The sequence below is a fragment of the Oncorhynchus clarkii genome, chromosome 25 (genome assembly GCF_045791955.1).
Source record: "Oncorhynchus clarkii lewisi isolate Uvic-CL-2024 chromosome 25, UVic_Ocla_1.0, whole genome shotgun sequence".
NCBI lineage: Eukaryota > Metazoa > Chordata > Actinopteri > Salmoniformes > Salmonidae > Oncorhynchus > Oncorhynchus clarkii.
Genome location: NC_092171.1, coordinates 7,722,192 through 7,739,336, shown reverse-complemented (window position 1 = coordinate 7,739,336; position 17,145 = coordinate 7,722,192). Strand labels below are relative to the sequence as shown.

General features: G+C 43.6%; 1 protein-coding gene across 1 annotated transcript in view; it reads right to left on the bottom strand.

Moving 5' to 3' along the window:
• The window catches only part of LOC139383360 (SH3 and cysteine-rich domain-containing protein-like), an 86,116-nt gene that overhangs the window by 30,316 nt on the left and 38,655 nt on the right, over positions 1-17,145 (bottom strand). Inside the window, exons 6-7 of the mRNA XM_071127871.1 lie at positions 10,710-10,791; positions 7,227-7,303 (exon numbers count right to left, since the gene is read on the bottom strand). Of these exons, the coding sequence (XP_070983972.1) occupies positions 7,227-7,303; positions 10,710-10,791 (159 nt within the window). The remainder of the gene's footprint in view (positions 1-7,226; positions 7,304-10,709; positions 10,792-17,145) is intronic.

Here is a 17,145-nt window from a genome sequence, read left to right as displayed (position 1 = left end):
GGTCCAGGTTTTGCAGCTCTTTCAGAACATCTGCTATCTGGATTTGGGTAAAGGAGAACCTGGAGAGGCTTGGGCGAGTAGCTGCGGGAGGGGGGGGGGGGGGGGGGTGGAGTTGTTGGCCGAGGTTGGAGTAGCCAGGAGGAAGGCATGGCCAGCCGTTGAGAAATGCTTGTTGAAGTTTTCGATAATCATGGATTTATCGGTGGTGACCGTGTTACCTAGCCTCAGTGCAGTGGGCAGCTGGGAGGAGGTGCTCTTGTTCTCCATGGACTTCACAGTGTCCCAGAACTTTTTGGAGTTAGAGCTACAGGATGCACATTTCTGCCTGAAGAAGCTGGCCTTTGCTTTCCTGACTGACTGCGTGTATTGGTTCCTGACTTCCCTGAACAGTTGCATATCGCGGGGACTATTCGATGCTATTGCAGTCCGCCACAGGATGTTTTTGTGCTGGTCGAGGGCAATCAGGTCTGGAGTGAACCAAGGGCTATATCTGTTCTTAGTTCTGCATTTTTTGAAAGGAGCATGCTTATCTAAAATGGTGAGGAAGTTACTTTTAAAGAATGACCAGGCATCCTCAACTGACGGGATGAGGTCAATATCCTTCCAGGATACACGGACCAGGTCTATTAGAAAGGCCTGCTCACAGAAGTGTTTTAGGGAGCGTTTGACCTTGACGAGGGGTGGTCGTTTGACTGCGGATCCATAGCGGATACAGGCAATGAGGCAGTGATCGCTGAGATCCTGGTTGAAGACAGCGGAGGTGTATTTGGAGGGCCAGTTGGTCAGGATGACATCTATGAGGGTGCCCTTGTTTACAGATTTAGGGTTGTACCTGGTGGGTTCCTTGATGATTTGTGTGAGATTGAGGGCATCTAGCTTAGATTGTAGGACTGCCGGGGTGTGAGAGACTTATTTCTGGAGAGAGTAATTTTTAAAATTAGTAGTTCGAACTGTTTGGGTATGGACCTGGAAAGTATGACATTACTTTGCAGGCTCTCTCTGCAGTAGACTGCAACTCCTCCCCCTTTGGCAGTTCTATCTTGACGGAAAATGTTATAGTTGGGTATGGAAATCTCAGAATTTTTGGTGGCCTTCCTGAGCCAGGATTCAGACACGGCAAGGACATCAGGGTTAGCAGAGTGTGCTTAAAGCAGTGAGGAAAACAAACTTAGGGAGGAGGCTTCTGATGTAGACATGCATGAAACCAAGGCTTTTTCGATCACAGAAGTCAACAAATGAGGGTGCCTGGGTTTACCTCCACATCACCCGCGGAACAGAGGAGGAGTAGTATGAGGGTGCGGCTAAAGGCTATCAAAACTGGTCGCCTAGAGCGTTGGGGACAAAGAATAAAAGGAGCAGATTTCTGGGCATGGTAGAATATATTCAGGGCATAATGCGCAGACAGGGGTATGGTGGGGTGCGGGTACAGCGGAGGTAAGCCCAGGCACTGGGTGATGATAAGAGAGGTTGTATCTCTGGACATGCTGGTTGTAATGGGTGAGGTCACCGCATGTGTGGGTATGAAGAGTGGAACTAGGGGCTCCATTGTAAACTAAAACAATGATAACTAACCTGAACAACAGTATACAAGGCATATTGACATTTGAGAGAGACATACAGCAAGGCATACAGTGATCACAGGTGTTGATTGGGAGAGCTAGCTAAAACAGTAGGTGAGACAACAGCTAATCAGCTAGCACAACAACATCAGGTAAAATGGCGTTGACTAGGCAGAGAGGGTCGGATTAACTACACACAGAGCTTGAGTGCGGCTGGAGCCGACAGATAAACATAAACAAACAGAATGGAGTACCGTGATTAATGGACAGTCCAGCAGGCATCAGCTATGTAGCCAAGTGATCACAGTGTCCAGGGGGCAGCGGTGGATGGGACAGGGAAGCTAGACTGGCGAGTATTATCCAGGCTAAAAAAAACTGGCTGGCTGTGCAGAAGGTAAAAGCCGCTAGCAGTGGCTAACAATGACTAAATAGCTTGTAGTTGGTTAGCTTCTGTAGGTTCTTGAATGTGTTCTAAAAATAAAAAATAATAGCGATTCCGTATCACATTGGGTGAGGCAGGTTACCGGAAGGTATAATCAAATTAAAAATCGAAAAGTGTTGAAAGTAAATATGGGTCTAGTGAGTGGTTGGGCTGGCTGGGGACGCGGCGATTCAGACAGTTAGCAGGCTTGTGCTAACAAGCTAACAGTTAGTAGGCCGGGGCTAAACAAGCTAGCAGTTAGCAGACCGGGGCTAAACAAGCTAGCAGTTAGCAGGCCGAATTAGCAAGCAAGCAGATAGCAAGGGCTAGACAGTTAGCCTTTAGGGGACGTCGCGATGGGGTTAAGTCTGTTTATGCCTCTTCATGCGGTGACATCGATAGACTGGTCGTGGGTCCGGATATTGTAGCCCAGGAGTATGCTTCGGTGGTAGCACAGGAGCTCTGGACGGGCTAGCTTCAAGCTAAGTGGATGGAAACGCTAGCCTGGAGTAGTCATCCGGGGTTGCGGTTAGCTAGTTAGCTAGTTGTGAAGATCCAGATGAAAATGTTCCGTTTGCGGTGGGAATCCGGGGATAAAAATAATAGGTCCGTTATGCTCTGGTTAGAGTCGCGTTTTTCGAACTGGCGAGAGCTTTCCGAGCTAAAGGTTACCTGATGACCGCTAGCAATGGTTTGCTGACTGGTAGTTGGTAGTTAGCTGGCTAGCTTCAGTTGAGGGGTTCCGGATCCGAAGTAAATATAAATACTTTAGAAAAAAAAGCAGATCCACGCTACATTGGTTGAGGCGGGTTGCAGGAGAGTATTTAGATGTTGAGGTTTAGCAAAATGTTTTAAAAGATATGCGAAGAAAAATATGTAAAAAAAACGATATATACAAGGGACACGACAAGATGTCTGACTGCTACGCCATCTTGGATACAAGTGGCTGTAATGCCCCCTAAAAAAAATCCATGCCTTTTGCGTCCAGTGGCCGTTGTGCCCTTGAGTTGTGTGCCTCTCACTCACATGGCTTTCAGTCACGTGATTGGGTCTATCTCAAAGGCTACAAGTGAAGACAGACACATCGGGGACACAACTTCACGCGTCCGTATCCAATTCCGAGGCACATATTGAATATATTGGAAGAACTGTCCACATTTACTTTTCATCAGCCAACAAGATTAGTAGGCCTAACGAACAGCAAAAGCACTAGCATATGTCAATCTACTATCCCCCATAGAACAAAAGTTGACCTATTCTGTGTGAGAAATAAATATTCAAAACCATCTCCGGGACAGTAGATCCCAAATGAATACAACCACTAGCATCAAAAAACATGTTTTAAGCAATGAGCCTAATGCAACAGATGAGAATGTTTAGCTTAAAATGTTGATAAACTATTAGGCTATTTCTTCACATTATAAGCGCAGCAATGTGCACACGGCAGCAGGCTATAAGCGTGAATGTTCCATAAGTTGGAAAACACCATGTTATGGTGAAAATCATCTTTCCCAAATTTGAAACTCACACGCAGCTTATGTATGCCAGTTAGGCTCTATATCCCTTGTAAAGCGGATGAATGCTTACTTTTAAGAAGTTATTTGCCAACTTTAGTTGTGATCAAAACATATAGGCCTATGGGCTAGGCTAGGTGTGTGACTATGATTTGAAAAAGTCGCAAAAAAAAGCTGGGCATCATTCACAAGTGATAATATATCATTCACAAGTGATAGGCTAATATTGTCAACCATCACACTATTGATTCAATCTTGTCTTTACATATACAAATTAATAAATGGGTGAAATTTGTTTTGATTTAGAATGGACCATTATCACGCACCTGTCTTGAAACAGGTGCAGTGGAAAAAAATACATCTATGCACTTAAATAGCGAATAGAGAGCGCTTTTCCCGTGGTTCATTTTCATACCAGTGAGGTAGGCTATACTCCTGTTTTAAAGAGAAGGAATGTGCTTAATATTAGGAAAGTTGAGAAATAAATAGTAGGCCTAGCCTATAGAAAGGTAATGGGATCCTCCTCTTTTTAATAGAGGCCATCACTCTGTTTTCTCACGCAATTGCAAAGCCTATAGAAATGTTGCATAACATGAGCTCATGGTTCTGCTATGAAGTGTTTGATTTACATTTGCATTGACGTCAGAGTGGTTAAAGGGAGTACCAGGCAGTTAGTGTAACGGTTTTCTTTAGGCGAAGTAGAGTCGGACCAAAATGCAGCGTGGTTGTTATTCATGGTTTTTTAATGAAGGAAAACTATACATGAATAAACTACAAAACAATGAAATGTGAAAACCTAAACAGTCCTATTTGGTGCAAACACAGAGACAGGAACAATCACCCACAAACACACAGTGAAACCAAGGCTACCTAAATATGGTTCCCAATCAGAGACAATGACTAACACCTGCCTCTGATTGAGAACCATATCAGGCCAGACATAGAAATAGACAAACAAGACATCCAACATAGAATGCCCACCCAGCTCACGTCCTGACCAACACTAAAACAAGGAAAACACACACGAACGATGGTCAGAACGTGACAGTACCCCCCCTCCAAGGTGCGGACTCCGGACGCACAACCTAAACCTATAGGGGAGGGTGTGGGTGGGTATCTGTCCGCGGTGGCGGCTCTGGCGCTGGACATGGACCCCACTCCATAATAGTCTTAGTCCACCTCCTTAGCGTCCCTAGATAGGCGACACTCGCCGCCGATCTTGGCCTAGTAGTCCTCACCAAGGGCCCCACTGGACTGAGGGGCAGCTCGGGACTGGGGTAGCTCGGGACTGTGGGGTAGCTCGGGACTGAGGGGAAGCTCGGGACTGAGGGGAAGCTCGGGACTGAGGGGTAGCTCGGGACTGAGGGGTAGCTCAGCACTGAGAGGAAGCTCAGCACTGAGAGGAAGCTCAGCACTGAGAGGAAGCCCAGGCAGGTAGTTGGCTCTGGCAGATCCCGGCTGACTGGCAGTTCTGGCAGATCCTGGCTGAATAGCGGATCCAGGCTGACTGGCGGATCTGGAAGATCCTGGCTGACTGGCTGCTCTGGCTGCTCCATGCTGACTGGCTGCTCTGGCTGCTCCATGCTGACTGGCTGCTCCATGCTGACTGGCGACTCTGGCTGCTCCATGCTGACTGGCGGCTCTGGCTGCTCCATGCTGACTGGCGGCTCTGGCTGCTCCATGCTGACTGGCGGCTCTGGCTGCTCCATGCTGACTGGCGGCTCTGGCTGCTCCATGCTGACTGGCGGCCCTGGCTGCTCCATGCTGACTGGCGGCCCTGGCTGCTTTATGATGACGGTCGGCTCTGGCATTCTCCATGCAGACTGGCAGCTCTGGCTGCTCCATGCAGACTGGCAGCTCCTTGCAGACTGGCAGCTCTGGCGGCCCCTTGCAGACTGGCAGCTCTGGCGGCATCCTGCAGACTGGCAGCTCTGGCGGCTCCTTGCAGACTGGCAGCTCCTTGCAGACTGGCAGCTCCTTGCAGACTGGCAGCTCCTTGCAGACTGGAGACTCCGGCAGCGCTGTAGAGACGGAAGGCCCTGGCAGCGCTAAACAGGCTGGAGACTCCGGCAGCGCTGGAGAGAAGGAAGGCTCTGGCAGTGCTAGATAGGCGGGAGACTCTGGCAGCGCTGGACAGGCGAGGCGCACTGTAGGCCTGATGCGTGGTGCTGGCACTGTTGGTACTGGGCCGAGAACACGCACAGGAAGCCTGGTGCGGGGAGCTGCCACCGGAGGGCTGGTGCGTGGAGATGGTACTGGGTAGACCGGACCGTGCAGGCGCACTGGAGCTCTTGAGCACCGAGCCTGCCCAACCTTACCTGGTTGAATGCTCCCGGTCGCCCTGCCAGTGCGGCGAGGTGGAATAGCCCGCACTGGGCTATGCAGGTGAATCGGAGACACCGAGCGCAAGGCTGGTGTCATGTACGCCGGCCCAAGGAGACGCACTGGGGACCAGATGCGTAGAGCCGGCTTCATGGCACTTGGCTCGATGCTCACTCTAGCCCGGCCGATACGCGGAGCTGGAATGTACCGCACCGGGCTATGCACCCGCACTGGAGACACCGTGCGCACCACAGCATAACACGGTGCCTGCCCGGTCTCTCTAGGCCCCCGGTAAGCACAGGGAGTTTGTGCAGGTCTCCTACCTGGCGTAGCCATACTCCCTGTGAGCCCCCCCCCCAATACATTTTTGGGGCTGACTCTCAGGCTTCCATCTGCGTCGCCGTGCTGCCTCCTCATACCAGCGCCTCTCCGCTTTCGCCGCCTCCAGTTCTTCTTTGGGGCGGCGATATTCTCCTGGCTGAGCCCAGGGTCCTCTTCCGTCTAATTCGTCCTCCCATGTCCAGTACTCCTCGCGCTGCTCCTGCTGCCTTTCACCACGCCGCTTGGTCCTGTTGTGGTGGGTGATTCTGTAACGGTTTTCTTTAGGCGAAGTAGAGTCGGACCAAAATGCAGCGTGGTTGTTATTCATGGCTTTTTAATGAAGGAAAACTATACATGAATAAACTACAAAACAATGAAATGTGAAAACCTAAACAGTCCTATTTGGTGCAAACACAGAGACAGGAACAATCACCCACAAACACACAGTGAAACCCAGGCTACATAAATATGGTTCCCAATCAGAGACAATGACTAACACCTGCCTCTGATTGAGAACCATATCAGGCCAGACATAGAAATAGACAAACAAGACATCCAACATAGAATGCCCACCCAGCTCACGTCCTGACCAACACTAAAACAAGGAAAACACACACGAACGATAGTCAGAACGTGACAGTTAGCAAGTTTAGTAGGCTACTAATGACCATCAGCAGCATCAGAACTTGGAGAATCCTAATAACCGTGACTAAACTGTCACCTGGAATTTGAATGCCGTCATGACTCATGACCACCGGTGTGGCAGTAATACGGTCACCGTAACAGCCCTACCCCACACTCTTGTCATTGTAATGTTGAAAATTGGGTCGGAATTACAGAAAGGGCCCAGTGCAGATTAGTTGAAGTCAAAGCCGATATTGAGGTAATTAACTGCCAATCTGATGTTCAAAAGTTCTTGTTGGTTGTAAGAAATGATAGTGGATACATTTCATGAAAATAAACTAAAAATAAACTACAAAATCACAAAATAGCAAAGTTGCGTCGAAAGCTTGCAAAACGGCAACCATCCAGTACGGCGCCATCGCCATCTTCATACTATACTGTATATTAAGTGCTTGGGCTCCTTACCGGTGAATCATCAGGTTTCCTCTCAGCCACATGGCAATAGGGAATGGGCTCCGTCCCGTTCTCAAGTGATGTGAACACTGGAACACAAAACATTCAATAAATCACCACATATCAATGACAAATACTTAAATTATCAAAGCTATAGAAGACAGAGAAGCTTGGTTGAATCTCTACGGCAGTGGGATTTTATCTACTGAATGTCCTGGAATAAACCTAAGCATTCATTTTACAAGCTTTGGTAGAGAAGCTATTTCATGAATAAATACATATTTCAGAAAGCCACAGGGTATTCGGATGGGACTACGAACGGGGCAGATTCTCATACTTTAAGTTTGGGTCATTTTTTCCCTACTGAGCCCTGTCCAGATATTCAAATATGGTTGAGTAGAAATTCCAGTCTCTACATGTGGCAAGCAGAGAGGAATACAGCACTATTTCTCTATCCTTATGGGACAGATGATATTCTTTGTGTGGAGCTTCAAATGGCATTTTGAATAGTGTGCTTTCTTTGACTTCATTGTTCTGGGTGAATGCTACTGTAAGCAAAAGGTCAGGCTCATTGGCTTATTTCTCCTATAATTAAATGTGTCTTTGAGATCTTACTCTGAGTACTGTACCCATACATAGAACTGAGATGCAAGTAGGGGAGAGTGGGGTAAGTTGAGCAGTTCTTTAATTCCACATCACTCTGTCAAGGGAAATATAGTATTATTTCTAACAAATATATTTACATATACTGTAGTTCAGGATGTTTTGTATCCCTGGAAAGAATCAGAATTCATGTAAACATTACAATTTTGAAAACATAGCTTGTCCAGAAAAAGGGGTCTCTTGGCTCAACTTCCCCTGGGTATGGGGTAAGGAGAGTGGCAGGACAGGGTAAGTGAAGCAACATACACATTTCTGTACTGAATTCATTTGTACCACTACCTTTTAAAGACCATGTCTATCTTTATTTCCGAAACACAATTCAACACAATCGCTCTTTTATCTTTTAATAATTTAAAGCATATTTTAACTCAGGCTTAACACCTAACAAACACTTTGTACTTATAATTGTATTAAACCTCTTAAGGATCAGACCCTTTTTTCAATTTATAGGCCCTGTTGTTACCTCATATCCCAGCAATAATGCCTTGCAATTTGCTCGACTTGCCATTGGCTCAACCACTGGCTCAACTTACCCCAAGGCAAACATTTTGACTATATTAGCCGACACAGCTACATGGATGCACTTTCATGCTAGGTTTAGGACCTCATACTTAAGCTTATAGAGAATCCAACTGATATATAGAACAATCTTAAAATGATCTACTTTGGTTTAGATACAAGCATCCTGAAACTTCTAATAAGGAAGAAACCATGTGGTTTCTGCCTTCACAGACTCCATGAAATGATTACCTCTTTTTTTTACCAAAAATGTAGGACACATTGGATTTATTTTTTATTTTTTTTGCATTGTAATTTCAGAAAATGTCTGTAATACACTGAGTATACCAAATATTAGGAACACCTTTCTGATATGTAGTTGCCTTCAGAACAGCCTCAATTTGTCAGGGCATGGACTCTACAATGTGTTGAAAGCATTCCACAGGGATGCTGGCCCATGTTGACTCCAATTCTTCCCACAATTGTGCCAAGTTGGATGGATGTCCTTTGGGTGGTGGACCATTCTTGATACACATGGGAAACTGGTGAGCGTCAAAAACCCAGCAGCATTGCAGTTCTTCAGACAAACCGGTACGCCTGGCACCTACTTCCATACCTCGTTCAAAGGCACTGAAATATTTTGTCTTGCCCTTTCAACCTCTGAATGGCACACACACAATCCATATCTCAATTGTTTCATGGCTTAAAAATCCTTCTTTAACTCCCGTTCATCTACACTGATTGAGGTGGATTTAACAAGTGACATCAATAAGGGATCATAGCTTTCACCTGAATTCACCTGGCCAGTCTATGTAATGGAAAGAGCAGGTGTTCCTAATCTTTGTACACTCAATGTATGTAACATACATGTTTGGTGTATTGGTCAATTGTTTTGCAAGGCCTTCTACGGATTCTACAGAAAAGCTCAGTCAATGTCACCTCCCGGGTTCTGTAAGATTCATTCATACATTGATATAATTGATTTTCTGAAATACTGTATGTTATACAATCATGATAAACTTTTCACTACAGTCCAATTCCTATTCTGGCAATACTTTCACCTTGAAGTTCTATAATTTTCTTAATGTTTTGTATACTCAGTGTATATCTGCAGTAATAGCGGAATGATAGTGTTTCACAGTATTACTTACTCGCCAGTGTTGTAATTGGCTGTGATATTTGGCTATTGATTTTTCAGGCCGGAGCGGCATCTGTTGTTAAAATGGGAAAGCTGTTTTGACTTTGTGGCTATGTTATCTAGTGGAAATCGGGTCAAGTGGCCAATGTAGAAATCGCACTGTTATTTCCTGGATGCTAAAATCGCTCAATTTCCGTTTACATGAGAAAACAAGCACTGAAAAGTGTAGAGAATCATTATACCATCTAGATTGCTATAAAAAAAAATTCAATAACAAAATATATTATTTTTTACAGCCCTTTGAAGCTGGTGGACTAAAGCCTAAAGTAAAAGGCTCATGTGCGACCCTCCGCCATGTTAGAAGAAATAGGATGCATGGGATGGGGAGATTTGTTTCACCTAGCTTCCACTTTAGGGGTGACATTCTGAGAAATTCTAGGTATAGCATTTTTAAGATTATGGAGATATCATTAAGTAGTCAGTAATGTTTCATTCATAATGTCTATGCATAACAGAAGTGCATTTCCCAGTGCCACTAATGGCTGCCTCTTGGTACACCCAGTGGTAGAAAAAGTCAAAGTGAAAGTCACCCAGTAAAATACTACTTGAGTAAAAGTCTAAAAGTATTTTGTTTTAAATATACAGTACTTAAATATCAAAAGTAAATGTAATTTCTAAAATAAAATATACTTCAGGATAAAGTATAAATAATTTCACATTTCTTATATTAAGCAAACCAGATGGAACCATTTTTTTTTTTTTTTTACAGATAGCCAGGAGCACACTCCAACACTCAGACATAATTTACAAACAAAGCATTTGTGTTTAGTGAGTCCGCCATCAGAGGCAATAGGAATGACCATGGATGTTCTCGTGATAAGTGCGTGAATTGGACTATTTTCCTGTCAAATCAAATCAGATTTTATTGGTCACATACACATGGTTAGCAGATGTTAATGCGAGTGCTTTTAGTTCCGAGCCTGGTAAGCATTCAAAATGTAACGAGTACTTTTGGATGCCAGGGAAAATGTATGGAGTAAAAGGTACATTATTTTCTTTAGGAATGTAGTGAAGTAAAAAATAAAAAAATATAAATAGTTAGTAAAGTACAAATAACCCCAACAACTTAAGTAGTACTTTACAGTATTTTTACTTAGGTACTTTACTCCACCGAGTACACTGTGTACAGTACTCACCATTATCACTGTGCTTCCTGGTGAGTTCATGTTGACTGCTGTGAGCGACGGCCTCTTCTGGAACCTGGGCCAAGTCACTGGTCTGTGGGAGCAGATAGAAGCTATTACATCTAACTGACAGATTGATACCAGTCATTCAGATCACCTGTCATACAGTAGATAGGTACCCAGAGCATGCACACACTGAGGAACACTGCTTTCTACAACATCCTAATGTTTGCCACACTTCTGAGAATCGTAGAGGGTGGTCTAGATGTTGGACCACTTTCAGGACCACCATAAAAGCTTTGATGTTATCTTGAATTTACAAAAGCTGCTCAATGGAGCTCCAAAACATTGACTAATATTATGACTGGGCTACAGTTGAAGGAATCATAACAACACTGATGATCCAATCAACGGAATGTGGAAGTAAAGTAATATGGGCTCAAAATCTGCAGTCGGTCATTATTATTGTATGTAGTGGTAAACAAAAGGGCTGGGTGAGCTGAGTTTACTTGAGTTTGCCCTCTGCTATCATTGATGGTAACCCTTGCTGTGATCACATTGTCCCAGTGTCTAAACACATAGTATTTTAGACCCACTCCGTAGCAGTTGCCGTTGACAGGACTGCCCTGGTTGCTTTGAGACATCCTTGTAGAAAGGGCTGATTCAAGTCGCAGTACAGTTAATGTGAGATTTACACAGATAAACTGCAGGAGATAAAAGGTGTAATTTTAATGCTTTGAGTCTTCGAGTCCTCCTCTCTGTCTAAAAGCTCTGTAATCTGAGCGTTTTTCATGAGCAGATATCTCTCCTGGAGTCGTCATTCCAATCCCCCCTAGATTTCCTTTATTGGTCATATTTACTCCTTATTGGCTGTAATTGATTACACGATCAACTGTGGTGTAAAGTACTTAAGTAAAAATACTTTAAAGTACTACTGTACTTAAGTCATTTTTTGGGGTATTTGTACTTTACTTTACTATTTCTATTTTTGACAACTTTTACTTTTACTCCACTACATTCCTAAAGAAAATAATGTACTTTTTACTCCATACATTTTCTCTGACACCCAAAAGTACTCGTTACATTTTGAATGCTTAACAGGACAGGAAAATGGTCCAATTTACACACTAATCAAGAGAACACCATGCTCATCCTGATTTGGTGGACTCACTAAACACAAATGCTTCATTTGTAAATTATGTCTGATTGAGTGTGCCCCTGACTATTCATAAATTAAAAAAAACAAGAAAATCGTGCCGCCTGGTTTGCCATATTTAAGGAATTTGAAATTACTTATACTTTTACTTTTGATACTGAAGTATATTTTGAAATATTTACTTTTCATACTTAAGTATATTTAAAATAAAATAATTTTAGACTTTTACTCAAGTAGTATTTTACTGGGTGACTTTCACTTTTACTTGAGCCATTTTTTAAGGTGTCTTTACTTTTACTCAAGTATGACAATTAGGTACTTTTTCAACCACTGACGATCAGATATTAAAGAGCTGGAGTAAGCATACAACAAGGACACCTGTATTGAAGCTGCTGTACTGTAGCTTTTCATACTGTTCTTTGTTTCAATTGTACAATCATTGCATTCCAATCATTGCTGTAAGAAACAGAGCACGCTAGTTTTGGCACGTACTTCAATGTGTGTCTCTCATCTGTACCATTAGTCCAGCTGAATATAACAGAATATATAAAGTACATAATGTATTAACTTGACCCGTCAACCATGCTGCCAGGCTAAAATGAGTGATTGAACTCTAATCAATTAAGCCAGTGTAGCAGCAGCCACGCAACTGTGCCGGAGCACAGATACACCACCATGCTTCCTAGGTGCCAGTATCTGTCCTAATGTACTGAGTCCCTACACTTATTCACTGACTCAGAGGAGTTAAATGCGGAAGACACATTTCGGTTGAATGCATTCAGTTGTGCAAATGACTAGGTATCCCCTCTCCCTTTCCCTTCCCTAATGCTGAGCGATTATTCCAAAATGTCCAGTTATTTTTCGTTTTTTAAACAACTAATTGCTTAAATTATTTGAATACCATTTCGTTATGTTTTTTTCTTTCTTCTGTGAGCTGTTTCTGTAGAGATAAATCAGATCAAGGCTGAACTGTGCAATGTAGCAGGGAGTTGTAGTTTCAAACCATCCAATATTCGACATAGTTTAGCGCAGAAAATGTGGTAAATAACTACAATGACCATAATCCATTGTGCGCCCGCTTAACACTAGATCCGCATGGCCTTTCAGCATATACAGTGCCTTGCGAAAGTATTCGGCCCCCTTGAACTTTGCGACCTTTTGCCACATTTCAGGCTTCAAACATAAAGATATAAAACTGTATTCAACAACAAGTGGGACACAATCATGAAGTGGAACGACATTTATTGGATATTTCAAACTTTTTTAACAAATCAAAAACTGAAAAATTGGGCGTGCAAAATTATTCAGCCCCTTTACTTTCAGTGCAGCAAACTCTCTCCAGAAGTTCATTGAGGATCTCTGAATGATCCAATGTTGACCTAAATGACTAATGATGATAAATACAATCCACCTGTGTGTAATCAAGTCTCCGTATAAATGCACCTGCACTGTGATAGTCTCAGAGGTCCGTTAAAAGCGCAGAGAGCATCATGAAGAACAAGGAACACACCAGGGAGGTCCGAGATACTGTTGTGAAGAAGAAGTTTAAAGCCGGATTTGGATACAAAAAGATTTCCCAAGCTTTAGACATCCCAAGGAGCACTGTGCAAGCGATAATATTGAAATGGAAGGAGTATCAGACCACTGCAAATCTACCAAGACCTGGCCGTCCCTCTAAACTTTCAGCTCATACAAGGAGAAGACTGATCAGAGATGCAGCCAAGAGACCCATGATCACTCTGGATGAACTGCAGAGATCTACAGCTGAGGTGGGAGACTCTGTCCATAGGACAACAATCAGTCGTATATTGCACAAATCTGGCCTTTATGGAAGAGTGGCAAGAAGAAAGCCATTTCTTAAAGATATCCATAAAAAGTGTTGTTTAAAGTTTGCCACAAGCCATCTGGGAGACACACCAAACATGTGGAAGAAGGTGCTCTGGTCAGATGAAACCAAAATTGAACTTTTTGGCAACAATGCAAAACATTATGTTTGGCGTAAAAGCAACACAGCTCATCACCCTGAACACACCATCCCCACTGTCAAACATGGTGGTGGCAGCATCATGGTTTGGGCCTGCTTTTCTTCAGCAGGGACAGGGAAGATGGTTAAAATTGATGGGAAGATGGATGGAGCCAAATACAGGACCATTCTGGAAGAAAACCGGATGGAGTCTGCAAAAGACCTGAGACTGGGACGGAGATTTGTCTTCCAACAAGACAATGATCCAAAACATAAAGCAAAATCTACAATGGAATGGTTCAAAAATAAACATATCCAGGTGTTAGAATGGCCAAGTCAAAGTCCAGACCGGAATCCAATCGGGAATCTGTGGAAAGAACTGAAAACTGCTGTTCACAAATGCTCTCCATCCAACCTCACTGAGCTCGAGCTGTTTTGCAAGGAGGAATGGGAAAAAAAATTCAGTCTCTCGATGTGCAAAACTGATAGAGACATACCCCAAGCGACTTACAGCTGTAATCGCAGCAAAAGGTGGTGCTACAAAGTATTAACCTAAGGGGGCTGAATCATTTTGCACGCCCAATTTTTCAGTTTTTGATTTGTTAAAAAAGTTTGAAATACCCAATAAATGTCGTTCCACTTCATGACTGTGTCCCACTTGTTGTTGATTCTTCACAAAAAAATACAGTTTTATATCTTTATGTTTGAAGCCTGAAATGTGGCAAAAGGTCGCAAAGTTCAAGGGGGCTGAATACTTTCACAAGGCACTGTAAGTATCCGCTAGGGAACGTTACGAGGCGTCCTCTTTAGCATATGCATCAGATGCATATCAACCCGCAAAGTGCGCAAACATGCTTGATAAATAAATGCTTAATAAATAGTGCATAAACTATTGTAAAGGATTAATTAAATAAATAAATATGCGTGGAAATATATAAAATATATAAATGTTTAGATAGAGTCAAGGAAGTGTTTTGTATAATGCTACAAAGTCCTAGAAAAAACATAGGCCTATAGCCTATTTTAATTTCCCTTGCAATTAAAACATTAAAGTTTAATCCATTTGATCAACTTTATTTGTATATTTGATTAGTAATAGAGTTATAGTAATTAATAATGTCCAGTTACAGCTTGTTTAGACAAAGAAGAAACTAAAATTATAATAATTGTCCAGGTGTCTTCCCCATTATCCCCAGTGTATTTATACCTGTGTTTTCGGTTTGTCTGTTGCCAGTTTGTTTTGTTCATCAAGCCTACCAGCGGTTTCCCCTTGCAGCTGTCTTTTTTCTAGTTCCTGTTTTCTAGTTTTCCTGGTTTTTACCATTTCTGCCTGCCCTGAGCCTGCCTGCTGTTCTGTACCTTGTCACACCACCCTGGATTATTGACCTCTGCCTGCTCTGACCCCGAGACTGCCTGCCGTTCTGTACCTTATGGACTTGGATCTGGATTACTGACCTCTGCCTGCCCTTGGCCTGTGGTTTTGCCTGCCCCCTGTTCTAGTAATAAACGTTGTCACTTCGACACTGTCTGCATCTGGGTCTTCTCCTGAAACGTGATAAATAATAATAATACAAACAGCCAGCTGCGCAGGTGAAATAATTTGCTGTATTCCTAAACAAAAGCACCAGTGCATGAACAATTGCAAAGGATTAATTGCATGAATAAATATTTGTGGAAATATATTCATGACAAGATATAAAAACAATCATTTGTTGATCGTATCAGACACTGTATTATGCCCTTCTACCAGTGCCTTTACACATGAATCAATCGTGTCTTCTCTTTATGCTTCGGGTCCACAGTCAGCACACAGCTTCGGGGCTTTGTGTGAACAAATGTGCCTCATTCCGCATGCACCTACTTGACATTGTCTTCTTTTTCCCGAGTGGGAACTGTGGTGCTTGGGGAAGAGGGAGAGCAGGACCTGCTGCCTTGGCAGCCTGCTTGACGGCTGTAGCCTCTTTCTTGGCGTTCATGTGGTTCTCACAACGCTCACATGCCAGATCCATGATGAAATCTCTCCTGCTGACTGTCTTATCAAGGCATTGCTTGTACAACACGTACGCGTTGATAGCACCCATGTCGAGCACGTTGTAAAACACCACAACAGGAGAGCTGCGAGTACCTCCTTTTACAGAGCACAGTCTTGCCATCTGGTCGAGTGCACCCACACTAAACTATTACATAAAATAGAATAGGTTAGAATTATATAGAATAATAATACTAATAGTAATAATATGAATGTAATATAATAAAAGGGGACCATATTTGATGTTTGGCAGGTGGAAAGGCTATCTGTATATGGCAGAGATATATACCATTGTGCGATTGCAGTCTGTCACCATCTCCGGTTTCTTCTTCTGGTCACTGCCGATGGCAACAATGGGATGCATGGTGCTGAGGATGCAAACACTTATTTATTTTACATCTATACCCCATGAGTGTTGCTTTAACACAGCTCCACTGGTATGTTGTTTTGCGCAGAGGGGGGCAGCTCCCGCCTTTGTTTGTTCACTGTTCCAAGCAGGCTGGTCTTATTTGCAATCAATTTGTCTGCCAGGGAAATTGATGTGAATAAGTTGTCCATGGTCACATTTTTGTCTTTGCCCATGGAAGGCTCCACGAGTCTCAAACCCACAGTCTCAGAAAATCGCTCACCCGCTGGCCTGGTTTCATCTTTCTCCAGATATGGAAAGCCATTGAGCAAGTACTTGGCTTTGACATCTAACCAAAACTGAACTAAAGAGACATGCACCATTATCAGTTTCTATCTGGTTTCTATCGCCCATTCATCCACTGACTTCAGGAAACAGTAAAGGGAGCACCCCCTATCCCCTATCCACATCGACATTGACATCTACAGCTAACCAAAACTGAACTAAAGTGACATGCACCATTATCAATTTCTATCTGGTTTCTATCGCCCATTCATCCATTGACTTCAGGAAACAGCAGAGGGAGCAGTGGGAGCACCCCCCTATCCACATCGACGGGACAGCAGTGGAGAAGGTGGAACGCTTCAAGTTCCTCGGCGTGCACCTCTTCAATCTCAGGAGGCTAAAGAAATTTGACTTGGCACCAAAACCCTCACAAACTTTTACAGATGTACAATTGAGACCATCCTGTCGGGCTGTATCACTGCCTGGTACGCCAATTGCACCGCCCACAACAGCAGGGCTCTCCAGAGGGTTGTGCTGTCTGCCCAATGCATCACCTGGGGCAACCTACCTGCCCTCCAGGACACCTACAGCACTTGAAGGCCAAAACAGGAAGGCCAAAAAGATAATCAAGGACAACAACCACCCAAGCCACTGCCTGTTCACCCTGCT